General features: G+C 41.0%; 1 protein-coding gene across 1 annotated transcript in view; it reads left to right on the top strand.

Moving 5' to 3' along the window:
- The window catches only part of cntn4 (contactin 4), a 177,487-nt gene that overhangs the window by 151,920 nt on the left and 5,995 nt on the right, over positions 1 to 19,572 (top strand). Inside the window, exons 12-16 of the mRNA XM_074645407.1 lie at positions 368 to 495; positions 13,337 to 13,512; positions 16,102 to 16,222; positions 16,680 to 16,838; positions 18,236 to 18,385. Of these exons, the coding sequence (XP_074501508.1) occupies positions 368 to 495; positions 13,337 to 13,512; positions 16,102 to 16,222; positions 16,680 to 16,838; positions 18,236 to 18,385 (734 nt within the window). The remainder of the gene's footprint in view (positions 1 to 367; positions 496 to 13,336; positions 13,513 to 16,101; positions 16,223 to 16,679; positions 16,839 to 18,235; positions 18,386 to 19,572) is intronic.

The raw sequence follows: 19,572 nt of genomic DNA, 5'->3' as shown, positions 1-19,572 counted from the left end.
GTCAACTTTGGTACATTTTGAACCCGCAACACGTTCAATATTAATAAACTTCGAATAAAAAAGCGACAGCACTCTGTGCAGCAGCAGGGGCGGAATAACGTTACAACCAAACCTTTCTTCACATCCCTGGAGTCAACGAACGATGAGGGGTTTTAAAGAACGCTGCAAGCACCCGGGGGTGGATGCAATAGGCCCGCTCCGAACGGCCACTCGCTACGACAACACTGCAAGCAGCTATACCAGGAGCCAAGCAATCAGCCCGTTCAGAAAGGAAACATACCCCGAACAGGAACTGTACTAGTTTGTTACTAATCATACAAGCTGATGCTACGGCAGTAATAAAAATCATTTTCTTTTTTAACTACAGGGTCTCCATCTTGGACAACGGTAACCTTCGGGTATGGAATGCAACCAAATCTGATGCAGGTCTCTACACCTGTGTGGCAAGGAACCAATTTGGCGTGGCAAGCAGCACAGGAAGCGTCACCGTTAAAGGTATTTCCTATTCCCTCTTTACATTTCATCACTGTCTCTGTTGCACTTCTGTCAGCAGGGACCCTGACCAATGTAGTACTGGACACCTCTTTCAAATGCATGTTTTTTCACTCGGACAGCACGGAGATAGAGTTGCTTGATGTTTCATTCTGCTCCTTGAAAAACTTACCCCAAGTATTCGATTCCATAAATAAAACATGACCAACATAGAGAAGAAGGACACTGATTTTTTGAAGCCTCCAACCACCTCGTTCTCTCCGTCTTTTGATAAGTCATGAGGAGCAGGGCTTTTTTCTGTGTGCTGTCATCACTGGAGAGGCAGACACACCTCGGTTGCTATGTCTGTTTGCAGAGGTGTTGAAAACATTCAACTCACTGCCTCTGTGCCTCCAGTCCTGACGGAGGATGTTCTGTGTGAAAAAGGCCTTGTGTTGTTAGATCATCTGGGCTGGGTATTGTATTTCTGCTCTGGCGCTGTGACTTATTATACTCCGCAATAGAGCAGAAGAACTTTTTACCATCACTAAGGGTGTTAATATTTCAAACGTTATTGTAACTGACCTTGCTATATCAGATCACTTCTGTGTTTTGTGTGATTTGTCTACTACTCCTAAAGTCCACAGAAGATCTGTTAAAAAGCAGTACATCAGTGAGGCGCACTGTTCACGGAAGCTATCTCTGCATTGTCTACCCTCACTTTGCCCTCTGAGCTCCTAGACAGAAAAATGCCGAATCAATAATGATCCTGAAAAGGATGCCGAAAAAGCTGAGCACAAATGGCGACAAAAAAAAACTTTAAATCAGCTTGACATGTTAAAGTGAAACTCAACATTAACAATTTAGAACTAAGAAAGACTAGACACTGCTTCTTCTCTAACATCATCAGCAACAATGCAATTATCCCACATCTGCATCTGAACTCTTTTCTACTGATAAATGCAATGAGTTTGCTGACTTCTACAGTAATAAAATTAAAGGGACTAGATTAGCCATGAATAGTTCAATGTCATGCAAATCAATACCCATCCACAACCACATGGAAAGACTATTGTCCAGTATGTTAAACCGTCCACTTATTGTCTTGATGCTCTACCAACAAGCTTCTTTAAAAATGTTTTCAGCTGTTTGGCCACAGATTTACTGCAGATAGTCAATAGCTCTTTTTCTTCAGGTTATTTCCCAGAAGCCTTGAAAACTGCAGGCACCAAGCCTCTCCTCAAAATGAGTAGTCTGGATACATTTGTGATTACCAACTACAGACCAAAATCAAACCTGTCCTTTGTAAGTAAAATAGTTGAAAACATTCATCAACTAAGTAACTTTTTGACTTCAAATTAATAAATTTCAATCTGGATTTTGGCCCCAAAACAGTATTGAGACGGCTCTCATTAAGGTTCTGAATGATATTGGTTTAGAAACTGATATCAGTTCAAGTCTTATTAGATATCAGTGATGCTTTTGACACATTTGACTACTACTGGACAGACTGGAAAACTGAAATGGTTCTCTCAGGCACAATGCTAAAGTGGTTCAATCTTCAGGACAGGAACTATTTATTCCCAATTTGTAATTATGCATCGGAGGGGACCAACATGATGTGTGGGGTTCCCCAAGGCTCAATCCTTGGCCCTCTTCTGTTTAGCATTCACATATATCCATTAGGCTACATTATACATAACATCAACTATCATAATTATGCAGACGACACCCAAATATACCTTGGTCTGTCACCAAGTGACTACAGTCCCATAGATTCTCTCTGCGAGGGAATTCAACAAATAAATGACTGGACGTGCCTGGACTTTCTCCAGCTAAATGCAGACAAAACTGAGATAATTGTCGTTGGTGCAGAAGGAAGGCTGAAAGTTAGTATTCCTTTCGATTCCAGTCAGAAATCTTGCTATAATCTTGGACTCAGAGAAACATTAACAGTGTCACAACATGGCAATTCAATTACAAAGTGTGCATTCTACCTTTTTAACACATAGCAACATTTAGAGGATTCATGTCCAGTCACAACTGAGATAAACTAATCTATGCTTTCATTTCCAGCAAGTTAATTTACTGCAATGGTCTTCTCTCTGATCTTCCCACAACGACTCTCAGACAACTTCTGCACATTCAGAAAGACCTAACAAAGACCAAGAAAACTCAACACATTAAAACAGTTCTCAGGTTTCTTCCAGTGTGTCATAGAAAAGTGTTAAAAGTCTCTAAAACTCTCAGTGGCTTAAAACACACCTGACTGTCTTTTACGATATGAACCCTCTCAGCCTCAGGTCATCAGGTGGAGGGCTGCTAACTGTTCCCAGAGTGCAAATTAGACATTAAACAGCATTTTTTTACTGTGCACCACAGAGCTGGAACAGACTTCTAGAGGATGTAAGAATTGCACCAATTTTGACCACCTTCAAATCCAGGTTAAAAACATGTATGCACTGCCTTTGACTGAACCTTAAATACTCACCATGAATTACCTCATCCTGTATTTATGTCTCTGTTCTTAACATTTTAATTTCCTATAAAAGGGGTTTCTATTCCTTTGATTTGCATTTTTATGCAGTTTTTATTTTTTTCTTAATATTTTTACTAGGGCTGGCAATCGATTAAAATATTGAATCGCAATTAATCACATGATTGTCCATAGTTAATCATGATTAATCACAAATTAATCACACATTTTGTATCTCTTCAAAATGTACCTTAAACTGAGATTTGTCAAATATTTAATACTCTTATCAACATGGGAGTGGGCAAATATGCTGCTTTATGCAAATGTATGTATATATCCATTATCGGAAATCATTTAACAACACAAAACAATGACAGATATTGTCCAGAAACCCTCACAGGTACTGCATTTAGCATACAAAATATGATCAAATCATAACATGGCAAACTGCAGCCCAACGGACAACAACAGCTGTCAGTGTGTCAGTGTGCTGACTTGACTATGACTTGCCCCAAAACTGCATGTGATTATCATAAAGTGGGCATGTCTGTAAAGGGGAGACTCGTGGGTACCCATAGAACCCATTTACATTCACATATCTGGAGGTCAGAGGTTAAGGGGACCCCTTTGAAAATGGCCATGTCAGTTTTTCCTCGTCAAAATGTAAGTGTTTTGGAGCGTATTTAGCCTCCTTCATGAATAGCTAGAATGACATGGTTGGTACCAATAGATTAGGTTTTGTAGTTTCATATGTTACCATTATCTTCACTCTAGCTTTAAAACTGAGTCTGCTACAGACTAAAAATTGTAAGTTGTGTTAAAGAAATTAGTCTTTAAAAAGAATTAACTTTGACAGCCCTAATTTTACTACTTTCCCTTTGCATTTCCTTTGTGTATGAAATGATTTGGGTATAAAGTGAGTGAAGCGCATTGGGTGGCTTTATTCTGTGCACACTGCTGTTTTGCTGTCCTATTTCCACTGGGGATAGTTTTCTCACCTCCTCTAGTTCCTCAGGGATTTGCTGACATATCCAGTGAACTATACCCCTCGCTGTGACCTCCTTTTCATGGAGGTTGCACAGTTCATTTGTGTTACTGTTATTTGTTCTGTCTTGACCTTCCTCATTGGCTGTCTTGTGTAGATTTATGGAATTATTGATCTTCATTATATTGGCCTGAAGGAGAGAAGTTCATGCCTCATATTTCACACAGTTTGATATTGATTTACATGTATATTTCATCAGATTATTGGAATCTTTGCACCACATCTTTTAGACAAATCCTACAGCTGCCAATGCATTTCTTCAGTTTCACTACAAACGGCATATTCTGAGATGTCAAGGCAAAACCCTGTGGGCAAGATCGTGCTCGGCAAATTCACTCAGAACCTTTATTCACCTACCTGAGAGAGAATACGGTTCAGTGTAACCACATATAAACAAGCAGCACACACTAATCGTTCGCCTGTGTTGGTGTTGAGGACACCTTTCACCTGTTAGGCAATGAATTGCACAGGGTAAAGAAAAAAAACAAACTAATAAAGTGGTGCCAAAATCCTTCCAGTTCCCCAGACCATATGATGAGAAGTGCTGTATGTTTTCCACCACTCTCTGACGTTAAATCATTTTTTCATAAAGTCTCAAAGACAGAGCTGCTTCTTCTTCTTCTGTAGTTTATTATTTTTGCTCAAAGGTTCAATCCATTTAATTGTCTTTCTTCTACAAGTTAGCGATCTGTAAAATCCTTTTGAAATGCCGTGTCAACAGCGCAGCGGTCTGCTAGAAAATCACTCGGATTTTTTTTCCTATAGAAACGAGAATGAATTTTTAGCCCCACAGGCAAGTGTTTGTCTGAATACTTTGAAAAACATTGATTAATGTCAGTGTGAATAACAGCAAGAGGAATGTCCTATATAAACAGTAATTCCCTTTTAACCAGAAAACACATCACATAATGGAATAAAAAAGAAAAAAACTCTAGACCTCTTTCTTCTGTAAATCACTATCAAGGCATGTTTCCTTTTTCTGTTGAATTATAAAAGACAGATTTCATATATTATGAATGCTTGAAAGTCAGCAGCAGTTGAGGATGTGGGGAGAGCTTAGAGTGCACCGTGCCGCTGATTTATGCTGATGCCTCACTCTGCATCCCATTGACGAATTTGCCTTTCTACAAAAATAATCAGTAACCTTTGCATAATTGAAGTGAAGAAATTAACGGTGGAAAAATGTCAGTGTATTTGTTTATTTTTTTTTGCACACAAACGTGTTCATTGCTGTGAAATTTTTAAGCACAGAGCTCAAGTTCGAGGCATAATAAAAGGCACAGCGTTGCTACACCCTGCCAGTTACACTCTACACACTCCTTTTACCCATTTATCACACACTGTGAAATGAAAATGGTACAGAACCCCCCAGCCAATCAGTGTGTGCGGGGGGATGAGGGGGGTGAAAGCTGCCGCTCTCTCTGTAGGTTCAGGTTGATGGCCTATATGTGATTTTCCAATCAAGCTGCAAGGAAACACACCCGCGCGTATGTCTTCTCAGCATAAATAGACGGCGCCGTTATCCACTTATTATTCTTGTGAAAGGTAATATGGGTTTTATTTGACACCCTCTCTGACTTGCTTCCTTTCCATCATTATATGTTAACGCTGTTTTCTGCAGCTGATATACAAAATGTTCCCGTGTATGATCTTGTGCCTTTTCTGTCACAATCGATATTGTTTGGAAAATGGGATGGGGTAATTTACATGCACTATTTCATTGAGGATTGGAAACCTGTTTAGCGAGGAGAAAATGTGTGTTGCGGGGAGCAGCCCTTATGGGAGATGACAGTAGTTTATTCAAATTGACTTTGGTGATATGAATGCTGAAAAATACCTGTCAAAAAGCATTCGGCGTCTCCTGCTGCGAATAAGCCACCTAGCAAACAGCGGAGGAGCAGTCACAACAGATGAGCCCAGTTAATGTCCCCATTATTCCAACACTGGGGGGATATTAGCAGATTAATTGCACTTGATTATAGACGTGCTCCCTGAATTTTGATTACACTGGAGATGAGCCGTTGCAATTATTGTTGCCTCCGATCATTACAGATGGTCAGTGAACTCAAAAGTTCTGAGCTCATACTGCGTTCACTTCTGTTTGCCTCAATAAACCCCCGAAGACAATTCATCTTTCCAACACTGTGACACATCGATGCAACCGTTTGCTCTGGAGGTGTTTGGAAAGTAAGTAAAGTAAGCAAAAGTATTTTGTGCAAGTGGTATTTGCGGTATTTGACACTTTTTAGCCACGCTGGCTGCAAGTGGCAATGCCAGCTGTTTTCAATTTAGTGTCTCAACAACTATTGGATGATGAAATTTAGCACATTTATGTTCCCCTCAGGACAAATTGTTATCGCTTTGGTGATCCCTTAACTTTTCCTCTAGCGCCATCATCCGGTCAAAATTGTAACTCATCCAATACTTTGGTTTATGACGCAATACCTGCTGAACTAATACCACTCCCATCAGCCAAAATGTTAGCATACTAAAACGCTAAATGAAGATGGTGAAAATGGTTAAAGCTAGGGTCGGTAATCTTCTATCTAAATCTAAAAAGTATGCTAGATTTTTAAAATCATCCAACCGAAAAACCCAGCCCAGAGCCCAGTGAACTCTTTTCCAATGAAAGTAGCTAGCAGCACTAGCTCCAAAAGTCCCTAAATCTAGAGAGAAAGTTGCCAGGTCCGTCCATTCAGGTCTCCCTCCAAGGCCACTCCCCCACAATTATCATTATGAACGTAAACAAAGAACATGGCTATTGTTAGTACCCACAGCTGTCAAGCTAGCAGCTTGTGGAAGACTCCAAAGACATGCAATGAGTGCACAGGCATAGTGTGTGTAGGTAGACAGGCAGGTAGGCCGTCCAATCAAATTCATTATTATTACAGGCCTGTGACATCCACAGATACCACATTTTTTTCTCTGGTTTTTTTCTCGGAGCATTTGACTTATTGATTGTTGTTGGGATGTAATGCGTATTTCAACATCTATAACAAAAAATGTTTATGAAGAGCACGACCGACCCTAACTTTAACGTCATACCGGCTTAACTTCAGCAGTTTGGAAATTTCAATGTGATCATGTTAGCATGCTTTCATTTACATTTAGACAGCCTCACCGAGTGACTAGATTCAGATGCAGATCAATTTTAGTATCCCACACGGGGGATATTGTTTGGTCCATTGCTCCAGACATGGGGACAACATAAAGTCCACAATAAAAACAATAAATACAATAATGTAACATACGCAATAAGACCACAGCATACTCATATATATGAACGTCATATTGAGACGGAGACAGAATAAACAATAAAGTAAAATTAAATTAAAAAAAGTCAATCCACTTTATAATCAAATATGATATAAAAGTGCAAAAGTGCAGGTGACCAGCTAAGGGACCTGTTGATTAAATTGCATGTTATACAGGCTGATGGCTTGAGGAATAAAATAGTTCTTGTATCTACTTGTTTTTATTTTATTTTGTAGAGGTCTCCCCGGGTCAGGGTGCTGCTGCGTCTGAAATTGGAGGGCATTGTGTATACAATACCACTAGCATGGTTGTATATAGTAGTGGCTGGGTTATGCTAGAAAAAAAGACTAGTTTGTAAGAAATGATGTCCGACCTTGTCAGCAGGCAAGAGCATTTATAGCTTCTCCAAACGGTCACACTCAAAGACAGAGTGAAAAGTCAGCCGCCATAGCGCGGGGCAAGACGTGATAATTATTTAAATACAAGGATAATAGCGCACATTTTCAGACAGTTTCTGCTGGAAGACATTCATGGTGCTGCACTCGGTTGTACACGTGAAAAAATGACAGAAATAGTTGTGTAAAGAATGAAGAAAGAGGGTTTATGGGAGAAGATCAAACCCTGCACAAAGTGGGCGGGAATGTTGGATCGTTACATAAATTGTCGGACGCAGACCAGCCATTCCAGCGTCGGAAAGGAAGGAAGCGGTTTCTATAGCTGTTCGACCATCTGATAAGCACATCTGATGGAGTATACTGTCCAATTTAGTCTTGTTAAATGAAAGATATTCTCTGGGATTACATGAGATTTGATATCACAGTAGAAAGACAATCATAAGATAAATCGTCTGATCAGTTACTTGGATGTAAAAAACATTCCATTACGAGTCTGGGAGGGGCTTTCCCAAGCAAACCCATGTTGACTGCCATGCCAGCAACTATGTGAAATAAATGCGATGTGTGACTCCTGACAGCCGTATAGAAAAATAATGAGCAGCCATCTGTCTGTGATCACCAGCAGGTTGCTACAGAAGTGCCACTGCACATCCTACGAATACAGTATGGAGTGCATCTTGTATGCATCTGTGGAGCGATGTACACAAGCTTTTCCCGCAATTGAAGTTTGTCCTTGAAAGAACTTTGATTAGTGCTTTGGAAAATAAGTGGCGTTAAAAAAAAAACACGTAGGAGGAGTTTGTGCTGCGCTGATGAAAGCACTCTTTTTGGTTTGTTGATATGAAAAGCAAGAAGGAAAACTGGTCACCACACGTTTGTTCCAAAATGACCAGATGTTACACCAAGCTTTTTCAGCAACATCAAATATGATGAATGTCACAGTGATTTACCTTCAAATACATGATATGAACCTCGTGTACCTTTTTTAAGAAAGGCCTTTGACCCGCCAGTGAAAAACATTTTTCTTTACAAATTTGTGCTTGTCTTGAACCTACATGCTTCCGCATCATCTGTCTGAATCTCAGTTTGAAGGACTTAAGTGGGTTGGGGTGAAGCTTTTCTCGGGTAAATTTGTTTTGAAAATCCCCGAATCACGTGGCCCCGTGGCTCCTCGATGCCCTCCGTTATGCATTATTCAAGCTCACATCACTCACTTTGTGTGGAAAACTACAGAGTGTCTATACACTCAAGGAGAATGCACGCTTACACATTACAGCTTTAGACCATTAAAGCTGGAAGGGATTCTCCATAGGGGGGGAGGGGTGGAAGAGGAGTGTGAGCATTATTCATGATGGTTGCTGCTGAAACTGACCTCAGAGAGGAGCGTGGAGTCATTTGGTAACTGTTAGCACGCTCTGTTTTCTGGTCAACCATATGTTGTGGTTGCACAGCGTCTCTGAGTGTTCCCACTGTGAGCCGGTGTCAGTAAGTCATCTGTTTGGCTCCCACACCTTCAGTTCTTTGCTCGTATAAATCTACCGGGTCGGCGTCCCATGCGCGCTCCCGTGTGGCTACGCTGTTCAAACAAGACTCCAACACAAACTACACGGAAGCACAAAAAACGCAAAGTTCTATCTATACCCGTCTGTTAAACAGTGTTGGCCGCGGTCGGAGGACGCGGGGGACACCGTAGCTTTGGTCTCCAGGGCCGGAGTCTCTGCTGTACTCTGCTCCTCTGCCTGCCTGCCTGCCTTCACTCACACACCGCGCTCGATCTCGCTCTTTCGCTCCATTCTTACGTGCATGCGCGCACACTACACACTGCAGAAGAGTTAGTTTAGCTCTGAAAATATCTAGTGAATGTACAGTGAATGTTTGTGCAGAAATAACTGCTGCAGCTCCTCCAGACCAACAGAGGTTTCCCGTGTCTTGTGAAGTGACGGGGCTCCGCAGAGAGAAACGTTATCGTCTCCGACCAAAACTCCGGTGTCTCCCCTGTTCCCTCCGGCCGCGGTCGGGAGGCTGAGGCAGGAAAAGCCAACACTAGGATCAGCATTGATTCATGGAGAGACCTTCGTCTGGTCAGCTAACATTACTGCCAAGCAGCTGAAATATAGAGTGATATTGTGCTTTTAGCTGACGTGTGTCACCTCACTGTTTTGAGCGATGCTCGTTCATGTCTATGTAGAGCGAGCACAAGCGTGAGCGCAAGCAACAGGACGCTGACTTTCGTTGACTTAACGGCCACAGGTGTCGCTGTTAACAAGCAGTTTCTGATTCTTACATAGAGTCCTTTTAAGGTTAATAATCCAACTTGATGTTGCTTAAATGAAAATATATTCATCAATTTATCATTCATTTAAACATTAAAGGGGACATATTAAGGAAAAACACTCACTTTCTCAGTGCTTGTGCTCATACATTTGGGTATCTGGAGTGTCTACCAACCCACAAACTGTGAAATAAGACAACCCAGTCAGTTTTTTGTGGGCTGTCTAGATCAGAAAACATGTGATTCAACAAACCATTCAGATTTTGGCTCCCCTTGAGATCTACCTTTGCAAAGGTGCACCATATTTTTCTCGCAAGCCAATCAGAGCAGACTGGGCTTTTTCGGGAGGGTCTTAAAGAGACAGGTGCCAAAACGGAGCGTCTCAGACAGAGGGTGAAAACAGGTATATTCAGACAGACAGTATGAGGAAAATAATGTGTTCTTTGAACATTAAAGTATGTAAACATGTTCTAGTAGAAACCTAAAATACAAGTATGAACCTAGAAATGAGCATGACATGTCCCTTTTATACGAGGTAGTGGGTCTATCAGACCTTATATTGTGCGGCATTGTTTTATCTTCTCAAAACATCTATAGGGAGGAGGTCGGGATGGAGGGTTGGCCCACTAAGCATGTCACTTTGACACAACAAACCAAGGCAGTCTTTTTTAGTAAGACTTTATTTTACAGGTCGGTTATTATATTATTATAATTTATTGTAATCAATTATTTGAAAGTGAACCAATTGAACACTGTCTCTATTGTCCCTACGTCTCAGAAATTATTCTGAAATTATTGTTTGTTTGTTTTTTTCTGAAATTCAAAACCTAAACCAGATAAAACAATTGGTTTTAAAACAGTTATATGGGGAGTGTTGGAAGACAAAGAAAAGAGATGATATTGTTTATAATGTTTTTTACGACAGCTCATTTCTTTTAGTTATAAGGTAAACAGGTTCAGAAGAAACAATCATGAATGTTACAGCCACCACTCAATGACAACCATTTGCACATGTCTGTTTTTAAGCTTTTTTTAAATAATTCTTGTCAGTACAGTACAAGTGGAATTTCTTGGCTTACTAAACTTTCTTCCTGGTTGGAGATATCACGCCTTGAACACTTTTTTATTTACTTTACATGACACACATTGGTTTTGGCACGTTTAATTAATTTATGGTTAATTATTCATGTGTCTGAGACAGCACGCATTTTCCGAATGTTAAGTACAAAACTGAAACATGTCAACGGAGGATTTGACCCGGTCTGTCACAGCAGGTTAACGCGCTCTCTGTCTTGTCTCTGATTGACCCCCGTTAAGCGAGCGGGTTACTATCCTCTCTTTTACAGTGGCAGCAGGTAACAAGGCATTATACAAGATAGAAATCAATCAAATTATGCTCAAGAGCCCAGTGTGTGGTTGCGTAACCAACCTTGGTTGTCCATATAATCTGTCACAAATGATGACAGAGGAGGGTAATAAAGGAGCATATTCCCACCATCATTGTCGGAGTCAATCCCTGGAGGCAGTAAGAGACCGGGCAACACACCACGAGGAGGAGTTCATGTTCGGAAAGAGGCAATCCTGCTGGAGAAATAATACATGTTTACAGTATGTTTCCATGTTGCGGAGACAGAGGAGTAAGTAGTTCCCTGTAGATCCTTCCTGAGCTTCTTGTTTCTCCTATTTCCTTCTCCTCGTTTCATTTAGTATCTTCATGAAAACCACTGCAGATGAAGACAGAGAAGTGTGCTTCTTACCCTTTACTAGGGCTGCAAGATTATGGCAAAAAATGATAATCACAATTATTTTTTATCAATATTGATATCACGACTATTCATTGATTTTTAGCGACAACATATTTTTATTGCACTTTCACATTAAAATAAACAGAGAACTGCTTTCACGTCCATGCTGTGCTACATTCCTGCCAATGTACAAATTAGGGCTGCACGATGTTGGAACAAAACTGACATTGCAATATTTTTTTTTCTGCTATGTATATTTCAGTATGAACAAATACAGGAATATTTCAACCTGCCCTTTTTGTTATCTATATTTTAAAGTGAAATGCTTCAATCTGGTGCACTTTGAGAGCAAAATTATCAACATTAAGAGCTAGATAAACAATTTTATGCTATCAATTTAATCATAAACACATTGGTTGTATAGATAATATCTATACCAAAAAGTGAAGCAAAAACATCTCGATCACCGGCTGGTGTGCAGCTGCATTGTCGAAGAGCAGAACATGTATTTTAAACGTTAATATCGCAGGAGATCATATTCATTTAATTGTGGGAAGCCAAAATTGTGATCGCGCGCAGTGCAGCCCTACCCTTTAAATTGTTTAGCTTTTTCTATTTTCCTTCCTGCACTTGTTCTACAAGGTATAGTGGGCCTTTAGAAACAGCAGGCAGAGTAGAAGCAGCCCCTTGAATACCTCCTGTGTGTTATTACCACGTTTTTACTGCGCCGCCATCGCTCACCATTTAGCCCAGCAATGGAGGACTTTGGGCTCTCAGACGCACTTTCATTGTGTATATGACAAAACCTACCAGCTGATAGCATTCTAGCCTGATATCAGAAAACGACTAGATAAATCACATTGGGAGCGTGTGATAGTGGTTGTATGTGTGTGTGTGTGTCTGTGTGTGTGTGTGTGTGTGTGTGTGTGTATGTGTGTCGCGGAGGGGAGGGAGAGGGGGCAATACAATGGAGGTATCGAATTCACTCTGGATGAAGACTGCACTGCCGGCACTTTCTACATGAATCTATGCCTGTCCTGGGATCATTTGCCATGGTTAATTTAGTCTGTGTGCTCAGAGTGGCAATTTCAACCAAGTAATCACAGCACCCCCAAGAGGGAGACAGGCGTTGTGCACTCTGAGAACAAAGCCTCTCCCACTCATCTCGCCTCTCTCATGTCCCTCCACCTTCCTCCTCCGCTGCTCTCACACAAGTGCAGATAAGGGACGCTTGCCTTATTCCCTTGCGATGCCATTGTAATGCACTGCAGGCTTGAAAAGAGAGTAGCGACGACTGGAAGAAGTGCTCACTGCTGTTTACTGTGTTCCTAGCGGTGCGTTTTGGGAATTTGGGGTTGATCGGGGGGGAGTTCCAGGCAGAAGGCTGAGCTGGCAGTGACACATGGAGGCTTCTCAGGATGCAGGAGAGACACGTCTCCGAAGTCCCCACAGGGACGAGCTCAGGCCGAAACTAATACCAGTTATTGTAGCTGTGCGCCCTAGTTTGCTGTGTGCGCTGTCCCATATATCCTTCTATTAACTGAGTCTGACATATCCATAAGGATGATGGAAGGGCTTGGCTTTTTTGCAAAGCCATTTCCTGTGCTGAATTATAATGCCTGGAAAAAGGGGGGCAGAACAGCGTGTTTGATCAGACGTACATGGTGTGTGTTTCAGAGCCCACTTTCATCACCACCCTGCCGTCCACGCTGGACATCACCGTGGGGGAGAGCGTGGTCCTGCCCTGTCAAGTGAGCCACGACCCGTCTCTGGAGCTCAAGTTCACCTGGTTCTTCAACGAGCAGCTCATCCACTTCGGGAGCCACGGTGGATACTTTGAAAAAGTGGGAGGTGTAAGTGCATAATGCATAATGGTTTCTGACAACCTAAGGCTGTGTTGTTGTGAGAGCTGTAAAGACAGGCTTCCCATTCACAAACAAGTTGAGGATGTGCGTCAAGCAAGGTATTCAAAAGCAAGTTGCCACAAGGTCATGATAGTTTATATAGTATAATGGACATTTTCACTCTTCAGAAATGGAGCAATTTGCTGAAAACCAATAAAATTACAGTTCAGTAATTACTTTTTTAATACGTGCCACACTTTGATACGTTAGCATTACAAAATGAAATTAGAGTTTGCATAATAAAATTAAAGTAACATTAGTAAAGATGTTCCGATACCATTCTTTCCTTCCCGATACCTGAACTTGCGGTATTGGCCGATACCGAGTACTGATCCGAAACCAGCGTGATCAAAAATATCTGTAGTAGTTATTATTATTACTATTATTACTATTATTATTTAACCATGTATGGATGTGATATGATTACTAGCTTTGTTATATGGCCTGGCTCACATTAAACCCTTTATGTAAAACATGAACACATACACACAGAGAATGAAGGCAATAGAACTTTCTTTTATTATTCAGTTTGTCAGTTACAAAGAACATAAATAAATGATGCTAGGAATAAATAACAATTCAATATTCTCTTAGCTGTCTCCGCAGTGGACAGCCTGTGTGCTAATTTGTCCTGCATGGTACTGGGTACTGCCACCCCTCAAAAACGGAAACCTTACATATTCTACATATCGCCGTTTTAGTTGTTGGATTTTCCACTGTGAAATATTAAAAAAAAAAAAATTTAAATAAGGGCTATTAGAGTGCTCGTACTGGGAAGTTGATTCACCTAAAAAAAAATTATCCGCTGAGTTGCAGACGTCTCTTTCCCAATGTAAGTCTATGGGAAATAGTATTTTTGGGCCCAATGCATCACATGACTGACACGAAAGTTGCAGTACTGCCGTTTGGCCAGTACGAAAGTCAGGATCGACAACCGGCGCACTTCCTGGGGGGCTTGGACAACACTGTGAAGGCTACTGCTTTGAAGCGGCGAAGAAGAATTGATTTCTGGTACTTGCTGATATGTTCGGACGCATTTCCAACTCTGGTATCGATATCGGAACAACTCTAAACGGTAGCATAACAAAATAAAAGTGATGTTAGCATAACAACATGAAAGTAACGTTTGCGTAATATAATGAAAATAACTGCACTATAATAATGCACTAATCATTATATTCTTGCAGTGTATACAGACGAATACACAATTTGGTATGTGCATTTAGAATTATGTATTCATCAGCCACACAGCAACATATTTTTCCCTCTGAAATATTATAAGCGTAATAACGTGATGCAGTTTCCATCTAAAGCCATCAGTCTGCACCTCTATCAGCTGTCACCAAATCCCACTCTGAAACTTTAAATGATCACCTAAATAGAGCCTGAGAAACTTTATGCATTGTTCATGTGAGCTGCCTTACCGTTAAAACAGGCGCTACTTTCTCACTAGTTTCTGTTCAAAACTATGCACCACCTTACTAAGTGTGTGTTGAACCTTGCTCATTCTATTAGCGCGATTGTGCTCTTTTGCTACATAAAAGACATTGATTTATTTTTCAACCTCCTTAAGAGATTCCATTGAATAAAGGTCAAGAGGTGACTGTGAAGATTCATGGTACATCAATATTATACCTTTTCTTCTTTTGGCCGGGTCATAATAAATTCAGCCGCAGTGCAGAGGGAATGTTTGTATCAAGTGTATTATTTATGGGCAGAAAATTGCTGCCTGTGGTTTATTTTAAAATGAAATTTACATAGCCTACACACCCTGCAACCAGTCTCAGTCAGCCGCTGTACACTTTAAAAAGGTTCGCAGCTTACATCCCAGCATGTGTTACGCTGGCTTATTTTTTCCCCAAAATTTTTTTAAAGGCTCTTTCAAAAACTGCAGGCATAAAGAAGAAAATACAGCACAGAGGTGTTTTCTTCTATGATTTAAGTGCTTCTTATACCATAATTTACAGTCTCCTCTCGCTAATAAATTGCCGCACATCTGCACTTACATTGATTAAGCTACGAGCCACTCCATAGAATTACTACTTCCACAAGCTTTCCGCATGTCCAATTTATTACAGGACCTGCTCTGCTCCGGTGAAATGATAATGTAGGGGATGGGGATTGCAATTAGAGATGGAATAAACGGCTCCCTTAAAGAACTAACTATCAGACTCGCCATTAGGCTGCTCCTTAACTGAAACGGCTCTATACTAAAAATCAAGCCATTTGAGCAAGTCCATTCTGTAATTATAGAGGTAAAATAAAGGCAGAGAGTGTGCCCAATGTAGAGAGGTATTTCTGTGTCCTTTTTTTTTTAGAATATGGAAGGAAAGGCTGCAAGGGGAATTATGGATTTATTTTTCAAGATACACATACATGAGAATGAGCTTTCTGTTCAGCTGGTTTTGTTCCCATGTGGCGGGGAAAGTCAGTATTGTTCTTGAATTACAATAGCTGGAGGCTTACCATGTTGCTTATGGAACTCTTTGTGCATGTGTGTGTGTGTGTTCGTGTGTGTGTGCATGTGTTGAATGACAGCAGCATTCGGCAGGAGACATTATGATTCGAAATATCCAGCTGAGGCATGCAGGGAAGTACACATGCGCCGTGCAAACGAAGGTGGACAGCATTTCCATTGCTGTTGACTTGGTTGTCAGAGGTGAGCCACAACAGTTTATTCTACCTTTTTCCAACAATTCAAAATGACTACTGATCAGATCAGCGGTGTTTAAGGTTTAAAAAGAGTTAAATAAATGTAATATTGCTGCTGAAGGAGGACAGAGTTTGATAGTGATTAATGTTTACTGTGCCTAGTTGTGCCTCACTGATGAAGAAGTAAAAGGATAAAATGAAAAGGGAGGCACATGGAAATTTCTCTCTTCGAGGTTTAAAGGAAATTTACTGTCTAATTATACCAAATAGCTCCCAAAGGTTTCACTGACTTCGCTACAGTAGCTGCAGGTGCTAAAACCACCGCGACACTCTCCACTATCTTCCCATCTCTTCCTGATTTACATTTCCTCACCCCCCCCTTCGCTCCTCTTCCTCCTTCCTCCGTCTGCCTCTCTATCTCTCTCTCTCTGTCCTCTTTCCTGCCTGGCTATGCCATCTATCAGGTCCCCCGGGGCCTCCTACCAGCATCCATGTAGAAGAAATCACTGATACCACAGCCTCTCTGTCCTGGAGGCCTGGTCCCGATAATCACAGTCCAATTACGGCATACACCATCCAGGCCAGGACACCATTTTCCCTCGGGTGGCAGGCTGTCACCACAGGTAAGCTCTCTCCAACCAGCCGTAGCCTCCTCCAATCACATGGAGGGAGTCCACTCTTCATTCCGCCTCGCCTGTGAGAATATTGGAGATGTAATTTTTACCCCAGCCCCAAATGGCAACGCAATTGTAGCATGACCATTGACCACCATTTTTATCGGACTCCTGGGAATCCTGAAACGTGGATGTCATCCTGATGGTGAAGCGTGTTGCCGAGGCTGTAATTTGATAGTGTAGTTAAGTGGTAGCGCCGCTGTTATTTTTTCCTCTTTAATGGGGCTCAGCATTCACGCATGATAGGTATAATGTGCATTTATCACATACTGTATACGTCGTTCTATTGATGTTTCTGTGAATTAAGGACACTTTGATCTAAGATGGTTTTACTGGCCTCATTGATTCACCACATCAGGATCATATATTTGAAACAGAACTACATTACGACCTTGCAGGTAAACAGAGCTCCTTCTTCAACAGAAGGAATTGACTTTTTGTCATTTCTAGTGGAACACTGTAACGCATAAGCCGAGTACACACTACACAAGAATCAAGCCGATTCTGGGCCTGATCCCCCCCTTCCAGTGATCGTCAGCAAAGCCCTGATTTTTTTGATGGTCCTAAAGATTATCTTTCCAGATATTTCTGTGGTGTGAGATAAGATGAAGCTCAGAAATGGAGGACCGCCTTGTTGATTTCTGGCAACAACACAAGTGTTTATTTAACGTGTCTCCATGATTTCATCCATCCATCCTTAGGGAATTTTCAGTACAAAGTAGTGCAAAAACGAACTGCTAATTCTTCCTGCCCGTCGTCCGCCATGTTTGTTTACACTAAAGTCCCGTTTGATCGCGAGATATTTTGCGAGATTTCTGTTTTTTTAGCCGGGACTCATGTTGTTCATGAATGGAATCTGTTAGTGTGTGGTGTGCTGTTTTGGCCAAATCGTTGCTCACACACTGAAGGAACAAAACTGTCTAATTTAATATTATGTTTTTTATTATTTTAACGTCGTTATGTGTGGGGTCTCTCACATTTTCAAAATCTGTTAAGATTTCTAAAATCTTTTAGTGTAGGTCAGCCTTACCTAGAGAGCTAAAGAAATACCTCCAAATTAGAAAGTTAATAGTCGGTGTATTTCTTCATATGTGATTCTTCTGTATTGTTGTCTTGGGTTTTTTTGAGTTAGTGTGTGCATTATGTGTCCTTGTGAGGGATTACACCTGTCCTATGTACCTGTGGTGGAGTCCTACCAGGTATGTCAGCCTGGAGGACATTCTGCTGCTGATGCTAAGCCGACACACACACATAGAAAACACACACACACACACACACACACACACACACACACACACACTCAAAGTGTTTTGATACTGAAGAGGGCACTGTGTGTTTTATGCCAGTTCCTGAGGTGGTGGGGGGCCACCGGCTGACAGCTACAGTAATAGACCTGAGCCCTTGGGTGGAATATGAGTTTCGAGTCCTGGCAAGCAACACCATCGGGACCGGCGAGCCCAGCAAGCCATCTAAACAAGCAAGGACAAAGGGGACCTGTACGTACTGCATGAGCATTAAAAATACTTTCCTTGTGCCTCTTTCAAAAATGTATGTCATGTTTGTTTGTTCCTCCCTTCCAAAAGGATTTACTTAATTTTCTTAAAGGAATTGTTCAACATTTTCTTGCCAAGAGTCGGATGAGAGGATCGATATTAGTCTCATGTCTGTTGGTTAAATATGAAGATACAGCCAGGAGATGCTTACCTTAGCATAGAGAAAATAAACAGATTAATGCCAGCAACAGCACGTCTAAAGCTCGATAGTTATACTGTATTTCATGTTTTTAATCTCTACAAGGACAAAAGTGTAAAATTGAAAAGTTGTAAACTATTTCTAGCACATAACCAGCTGTAAAAACACAACTTTTACACTTCGGTACGGATTGAACAAACAAATAACCATAACATGTTAATTATTATAAACATATATATATATTACTAATAGCCAGCAGGGGGCGACTCCTCTGGTTGCTAAAAGAAGTCTGATTGTATAAAAGTCTATGAGAAAATGAGCCTACTTCTCACTTGATTTATTACCTCAGTAAACATTGTAAACATGAGTTTATGGTCTCAATCGCTAGTTTCAAGTCTTCTTCAATACAGCATGATGTTCATTTAGTAAATTATGGTCCCATTTAGAGTCAAATAGGCCATAAAGCAGGGGATGCTTTAGGGCGTGGCTACCTTGTGATTGACAGGTCGCTACTTTGGCGTTGTCCAGTCTGGGAGTTGTCTGCGTTTTCATCTTACAACTTTAACCCTTTCACAGTGTGTTTTCAGTTCATGAAAGTTAATCATAACATTTTGGTCACCTAAAAATGTCTTATTCGGTGTTTGGTTGTACGTAGCTCCATCCTGTTGTGTCACTTCTGGTTGCAAATAACCAAGATGGTGACAAAATGTTGAACTCGAGGCTTCAAAACTTCAGTCCACAAAACCAATGGGTGCCGTCACGGTGACTACGTCCACTTCTTATATACAGTTTATGCTCCAGACAGAGCTACGGTAGCTATTTTGCCCGGTTTACAGTCTCCAAGCTGTATTTAATGTAGACATACAAGTGGTCTCAATCTTCTCATTTAACTCTTGGCAAGCATACAGTATAACCCAAAACGTCAAGCAAAACCTTGAATGAAGGTTCCATACATTTTTGGTACTTATCAAAATGCCGATTTGTGATCAGT

This window comes from Sebastes fasciatus, chromosome 1 (assembly GCF_043250625.1).
Source record: "Sebastes fasciatus isolate fSebFas1 chromosome 1, fSebFas1.pri, whole genome shotgun sequence".
NCBI classification, from domain to species: domain Eukaryota; kingdom Metazoa; phylum Chordata; class Actinopteri; order Perciformes; family Sebastidae; genus Sebastes; species Sebastes fasciatus.
The sequence above is the reverse complement of the archived record's forward strand: the minus strand, read 5'-3'. Positions and strand labels throughout refer to the sequence as shown.